At 43.6% G+C, this 7,729-nt stretch overlaps 1 protein-coding gene across 1 annotated transcript in view; it reads right to left on the minus strand.

Annotated features, from left to right (window-relative positions):
• Positions 1–7,477, minus strand: part of SIK2 (salt inducible kinase 2) — a 160,990-nt gene extending 153,513 nt beyond the window's left edge. Inside the window, exon 1 of the mRNA XM_033918190.1 lies at positions 7,158–7,477. Within this exon, the coding sequence (XP_033774081.1) occupies positions 7,158–7,292 (135 nt within the window). The 5' untranslated portion in view covers positions 7,293–7,477. The remainder of the gene's footprint in view (positions 1–7,157) is intronic.
• Positions 7,478–7,729: the final 252 nt, after the last annotated feature.

Here is a 7,729-nt window from a genome sequence, read left to right on the forward strand (position 1 = left end):
TGGGAGTCAGCTCACTTGTATACAAGTCGTCTCATCTCTGGATAGCTGGGGCTCAGTTTATATAGGTGCTCAAAAAAAAAACCCCAAAATGCTTTAACCTTAGGAGGCTCCTAACCAGATTGGTTAGGTACAAAAGCTCTCCTTTAAGTACAGTAGATAGAAAATTTCCAAGTCAAATATTGAATTAGATTTCCCATTGTAAATTAAAGCAGTTTCTACATACACACACAACCAATCAGGAGCTCACAACAGTCACAAAGACAAATTCAATGTTGCATCGTCTGTCCGCAATTTAACACAGCAAGCAAATTTGCGATAAATTACATAATAAATAATACACAGCACAGACAAACGTGTAAACAATGATGCAATGAGTTTGGGTCACTGACAAAAACAAGAATATAGGATTATTTTTAAAATAAGAAGCCCCCTTCCCACATAAATTTCTCCCATAAATTTAATACCAGGTGCCTGTAAGCAAAGCACAATTTCTAGCTTGGGCTGAAGTGGTGATTAATGCTCCGTTAATAGCCTGCTGGGAATTTGTGGACGGCTTAGTGGTGAATTCACCTCCATTGTGGAAGTGCAAACAGAGCAGAAATTCTTTAGAACCTATATAACTCTGGACTCCCAACACCTCACCAGTATAAGAAAGATGACTGGATCAATCACTCGCCCTCCTGTAATAAAGCTCCCAACATTTAAACAAGGAAGAAACCACCACCTCTGATTGGCACTAGTAGCCCAGTTAAAGCTCTATCCTAGTTTGACCCTTACTAAACCTTACTGTTAAGAATACATATAAACACAGAAAAAAATAAATCCAGGAGCTCTAGAGCCAGGCACCTGTCTGGGGAAGGGACATATCACCTGTCTATGAAAGGTTTAAAAGCAGAGGGGGCCATTAATTGCCACTCACAGCATAGAATTGCCTTCTGCTAGTTTGTACATCATAGAGGCACTTAACATGTGGTATAAACAGTAGTCAGAGATAATTTACTGTACCAAGAGCACCTTTTTAAAAAAATTTTATTTCATTTATTTGGATTTATGGTGTTAACACAATGAGTGCAAACAAAGGTCCTCCAGGTCTGCTCAGCTGTCTTCCTATAGGCTGAGGAACTCTCAAATTCCCCAAACATCAGCTCCTCCCACATCCTCCAATCAATCCTTCAGCCTGTCCATATCATGTTATACCCACAGTGGCTGCCTGTAGATATATCCCAGACTTGCTGCCAATTGTGTGAGGGTCATAACCACAGATGGTTACCCCCAACCATTATTTTATTTATTTATTTCAGTATTTTATATACCACTTATATAGCCTAAGTCAGTGTTCTTCAACCACTGGTCCATGGACCAATGCCGATCCACAGAAATTTCCTGCCGGTCCACAGGGCCAGCACGTGCATCAGGCCCAAAACAGTGTTCTTCAACCGCCGGTCCACAGTGCGATCGATGCGGCGTTATCTTCGAGCCAGCTCCCTCTTCCTAACTGATTCAGTGCACAAAGCCATGGGCAGCGGCTCCTATGCGTCCTGCACCTGAACCAGAAGCCTTCTCTCTGACATTCCAACGTCAGAGGGAAGGCTTCCTGATGAGGCAAGGGATGTGCAAGGTGCAATTAGTACTATTATGGGGGCGTGATCTGGGGTGGAGATTGGGTAGAGATGGGCGGGGTCTTGCCCACGATTTAGCCCAGTGTTCTTCAACCGCCGGTCCACGGACTGATGCCGGTCCACAGAATAATTCTTTTATTTCCATAGGTGCCGGTCCATAGGTGTAAAAAGGTTGAAAAACACTGGCCTAAGTGGTTTACATTCAGTTACTCAAGCATCTGTCCCTAACTGTCCTGGTGGGCTCAAATTCTGTCTAATGTACCTGGGGCAATGTGGGATTAAGTGACTTGCCCAGGGTCACAAGGAGCGGCATCAGATTTGAACTCACAGCCTCAGGGTGCTGAGGCTGTAGCTCTAACCGCTGCGCCACACACTCCCATTCAATTGTGCCATTGCCTTCTGCCTATTGGTCTTTGGCCCTGTGAACTTTAAAAATAAATGACTATAGATAAGGACCATAAGCCCTTATCAATTGCTCAATTTCTTTCTTGGCACAAAACTATGCACCTGCCATAATAATGTACAAACTGACCCCCCCCCCCCTTTTTTAACAAAACCATAGTGTGGTTTTTAGCGCCAGCCACAGCAATAACGGCTCCGACACTCATTGTCGCTAAAAAATGCACTACAGTACATCCAGAAAGTTTCTGTTCTTAAAACCATCCCAATTACAAGACTAGTATTAAACACCTTTTTATCCCCCCCTTATACCTTACCTTTTCGCTTTACACTCAGTAGCCTAGATTTGAGGTAGATCATACAAAATACTGGCTTTAAAACTAAATATTTGTTGCACTATAACATAAAAATGTCTCTTAAGGGCTGTATATCACACATAACCGATTGCAAAAACCTTAACCACAGATATGAAAAAAATGGTTTCTTTTAAAAGATATTATTCTCAGAATCCAGTCCTCTTACAGCGGGGGTGTCAAAGTCCCTCCGCGAGGGCCGCAATCCAGTCGGGTTTTCAGGATTTCCCCAATGAATATGCATGAGATCTATTTGCATGCACTGCTTTCATTGTATGTTAATAGATCTCATGCATATTCACTGGGGAAATCCTGAAAACCTGACTGGATTGCAGCCCTCGAGGACTTTGACACCTGTGTCTTACAGTAAGGGGGAAGAATAGTCTAATGGTTCAAGCTGTGCATTGTAGATCAATGAAAGCCACTTACATTTCCCTCCCCCACCCCAGCACACACACACAAAATGCTTCAGGTGCCCTTTTACGAAAGTTTAGTGAGCACTAATAGAGAACACTTACCCTCCCCCCCTCTTCTACGAAACTGAGCTAGCAGTTTCTAGCATGGGGAGCCGCGCTGAATGGCCCGCACTGCTCCCAATGCTCATGTTCCTATGAGCGTCGGGAGCAGCACGGGCCATTCAGCGCGGCTTCCTGTGCTAGAAACTGCTAGCGCAGTTTCGTAAATGAGGAGGCAAGTGTTACATAGTCCATAGGTATAAAATGAATGTGCAGCATTTAGCATGTGATAATTCCATTAGCACGCACAAAGCCCCTCTTTCACGAACGCACAGCGTGCGTTTTAGCACCGCCGGCGGTGGTAACTACTCCGACACTCACAGAATTCCTATGTCGGAGCAGTTACCGCCGCTGCCATCGCTAAAACCCGCACTCTGCGTTCGTAAAAGAGGGGGTAAGTTTTAGAAGAAATATTCCTTAAATTGTAAGTCCTCCGGGGACAGAACAATACTATACCTGAATTTAACTAACCTTGAGCTATTACTGAAGAAGTGCAATCTAAATCCAGGTCCAAAATAAGAAAAACTGCCCTTCAAAATGCAGAACAGCTGATTGCCCTGTGCCCTGCAGTTTGCTGTAATGCTGCCTAGCCTCCAGTATCCTTTATCAGTCCATGTCTAAGGCCCCATCTTTGGTCCCCTTCTCTCATCCACAGCACCAGGGTCTGAGTAAAATTTGCTTATTGCTGCAGAAACATCATAAAACAAATTCTAACCATCATATCTGCAAAAATGCATTGTATATGGGCTCTGCTCACCTACTAGATAAGAGTTTTTACTGGGGTACTAGTGGCAATCAAATGTGGTGGTCTTTTCCTGGTTAAATATTGGAGTTTTGAGTATTATTACAGAAGGACGAGTGGTATTCCCATTAATTAACATTTTAATTTCTTAATTGTCTTCTGGAAAAAAAAGTATGTTTAAAAGAATTTTTTATGGTTTCAGGCTGCAAATGTTCCAATGAGTATTGTTTGCCTAAACAGCAGAAATATCACAAGCCATAGTCCATAGGACTCAAGTTTATTGCATTTGCATGATGGCGTGCATTACTGAAACTTTAAGAGATGCAGAGAACAGAGAAGCCGACAGCTGAAGAGACCTCTAGAACTATCCCCAGGTCTGTATCACAACACCCTACTTCATCCCCAGATTAACTCTTTTGTCTCGCTTCACTAATGACTCCACTTTTGATACCAGCTTTCGCGCCCACTATCTCCGCTGAGATGCTGTTTTGAGCATCCACCAGTCTTGAGAGAAACTGCTGCCTCTGCGTTACACCCAAGTCTGCCATCTCTTCTCCCATGGCTGGCAGCAATCTCACTACCCGAATACTATTAGCAAGGTCACAAGCACGCTTCTGAAAGAAGATGCATAGAAAACTAATTTGCTTTCGTGCCTGATTACATGATCTGAACAACATTCAACACGCTTCACATGGAAATCTCAACAAAAAAAAAAAAATTTCAGCCAACGAAGATAATTTTAAAAAAAAGTTTACCAAAGTGTTTTAGCCCCCCACCCCAGTCTCCATTAAGATGCAACAGCACATACCTCTTTTAAACGGATACTAGGTTATACTTTCTAGAAACAATCTTAAATAAATAAAAAATACCCCCCCCTCCTTACGAATTCTGTTTCCTGCAAGGTGAAAAATGGGAAAAATATTCATGAAATTATTCTCAAAGTCTGTTTTCCCTTTTCCTCTGTCTGAACGTCACTACGCAAAACTTACAGGTTTAAAGTACCAATTCTATGCCAGTGACAAAAACATGCTGTTAAAAACTAAATCTGTGGCAGTCTGGTTAAAATTACAGTAAATGAACATGAATGTTTACATTGGGATGCTGTAACAGTAAAAATAAATGTTTTATCATATTTTTTAAATTTGCTTATTCCTGCAAAGACATGAGAAATCAAATTCCAAGCCATTATATGTTGATATTGATTATTTTCATTCTTGTAAACATACTATTTTCATAAGCCAGTTATGAAATTAAAAGGTTCATTAATAGGAGTACCATAATGTCACCACCTCCTCTCCAAAAAGCCAGGATGCCCCCTTTTTTTTTAATATAACATCTCTCTCACAAAATATTATGAAAACTAACACTAGGCTTGTAACAGACGGGCAAAATATACTTGACAGAGATGGTTTAATATAAATGCCACAAAAAGATTAGTCAACGGTACATGCAAAACTGCTGGCATATCTAATACAACTGTTTCAAGACACACTGAACAGTTTCAGTATTTGAACTTTTAAGCACTTCTCGGACACCAGACCTGCATCTATTATTCAGTTACAACAGGCTCGCACTTATGGTTGCATATCAGTATACCTGAGAATAACAAACCCTTCAATTGTTTGGCTGGATGATAGAATGACTTTTTAACAGACATCAATGTCCCATGATCTGCTTTCACCGACATCTATCTGAAAACAGAATTCTGCCCCCTCCCCCCCTCCAAATCACACCCGGCTTCATATCCTGAAGAAGTCAGAAGCACTCTGGCTTCACTGGCAGTAAGAGAGAGTAAAGTGTTACATACGGACAATCTTTTATTGTACACAAGAAAAATACTGAATCACTAGACAAACTGGTCTCTAAGCAAGAATGTTTTTTTGGGGTTTTTTTTTATTGCTTCGGGAAACCAGCTATGAAGACAATAGAGAAGTTTGCATAGCGCAGCATGGCTTACATTTTAAAGTATATGTTAAGAGACCCTTGGGCTGGTTTACAGTATATACAAATAAAGAACTGGCCAATATCTGAAACTTTTAGAAAAAGAAGAAATGCAAGTGAGGGCTTTCAAAGAACCTCTGAATATAAGGCAAGTGGAGGGGTTTTTTTTGTGCAGAACAGCATTTCACTTTAACGTGACTGGGATATTCTTCAATCTTTGATCAGATACTATGCGACTGTATAGATCTCATGCCCTAAATCCATTATTTTGCCTTTCTAAGTTCTTGCAGTGATGTCTCTGAATTCCTACAGGCATTCCAGGAGTAAACCAGTACGTTGGTATCCGAAACGATCCCCTCAAAGGCACAGTGATAGCTTGTAATCATACAAGCCAAGGGCATAAAACGGAGGTATATTTCTCCAACCAAGTTTGCACATTTTGAAAACATATGCTCTGGCAGATGTGACCAGTGCTGGCTGTGGCGCTTGTAGTGGGACAGACAATCTTGGGGACTAGGAGACCGATTTCAGACAAATAAAAACGAGGACTGATCAATAGGGTAGTAATCTAGAACATCCCTCTCCCTATTTTGTTTGTTGCCTTTTTTGGCGGGGGGGGGGGGCTGGGAGTGAGCATACAAGGACTTAGGACAGCATGGCCCTTTGCAACATTTTATGGTACACATGAGAAGCTAAGGAGTTTGGGGGACAAATGCTTCTTTGCCGTACCGTCCCCCAACACAAAAAAAAGTATTTTGCTGCCCCATTATCAGAGATCACCCGCAAAAACTAACATGTATGCAAAGATAATAGCCCTAGTCTAGCCTTCTCGGATCCATTTAACCCCCCCCCCCAAAAAAAAAAAAAAAAAAAAACTCCGAAAACGTGCCAAAAATCATCGAGTCTGGTTTTGTGGCAAAGGAAAACAGACCTTTTATGTGTCCTTGGGGAATGGGGATTGCATTTAAGACTTTACTATTGAAATTGCACCTTGTGCAAAAGCAGGTTAGGTGAATTCACAAGTTTTTGCATTATCACCAAACAAGGAGATCACCCATTAGAAACTTATAAATAACTAAAAAAAAAAAAAAAGGAACCACCACCATGCACTGTTTGTACCTAAGAAACCTCGCACCTCGTCGATTTTATTGGTGTCAATTTTTAAAAAGCGCGATAATTATCGCAGACTTGTTCCATTCCAAGATTTCAGGTTTACTTTCCAGTGCCAGATCCACAGTCCGATCCCGTTATTCTATAATCTAAAAAGGACATCGGCCTCGGAGAGAAGAAGGGGGGGGGGGGGGGTGAGAAGAGTCCGAGCACGAACCTGCCACAAACTCACTCCAAGCATCACAAAGACATAATACATTCCACTACGCAATGCGAGAGATCGGAAGCCTAAGGGCGCAGAGGGCAACAAGAAAACGGTACAAACTTTTGGTTAAGGCGCATAAAAACCTCCTAAAGTTGCCCAAATGTCCACTATACGACCGAAGAGCCCAACTTCCTGACCCCCAAACGCATTTTGCAGGGGCGACCTGCTTCCGCCCTCCGCCCCCTACCGCCGGGGCTCGCCGCTTCTACTTGCCTCGGTCTTGGTGATGCGATGCCTGGCCAGTTTCACTACGGCGAAGTTGCCCTTTCCCAGGGTGCGCTCGATGTCGTAGAAGCCCACCCGCACGGGCCCCCGTTGCAAGTGCCTCTGACCATCCGCCATGACCATGGCTGAGAGCCGGAGTGGGGCGGGGGAGGGGAGGAGGGACGGGGAACGGAACGGCAGCGGCAAAACGCGGGCAGAGGAGAGCTCGAGGACAGTGGGAGCCGGGTTGCACCGTAACTCCGCGCGCCACTCCGAGCCCGCCAGCCCCAGCCTCCGCCGCTGACGTCCATTGACGTCAGAACCCCGGAGGGGGGAGGGAGGCGGGGACCTGAGCCTTGCACAGCTCGCTGCCAATTTGTCTCCATGGCGACCAGAGCCACCTTTGACGTCAGCAGACAGCCACTGCCATGCTGCAGGCTGTCAATCAAGCAACTTGCACGATTGGGGGTTGGGGGAGCTTTGGGCTTTGCTTTTCTTTTGCTCACTTCTTCCAGCTCGCTTTCACGCGTAATTTTGCTGCATTGAGGGTAGAACAGAGAGAGGAGGTTGCTGAGCTGGGA

The sequence above is a fragment of the Geotrypetes seraphini genome, chromosome 13 (genome assembly GCF_902459505.1).
Source record: "Geotrypetes seraphini chromosome 13, aGeoSer1.1, whole genome shotgun sequence".
In the NCBI taxonomy this organism is placed as follows: Eukaryota; Metazoa; Chordata; class Amphibia; order Gymnophiona; family Dermophiidae; genus Geotrypetes; species Geotrypetes seraphini.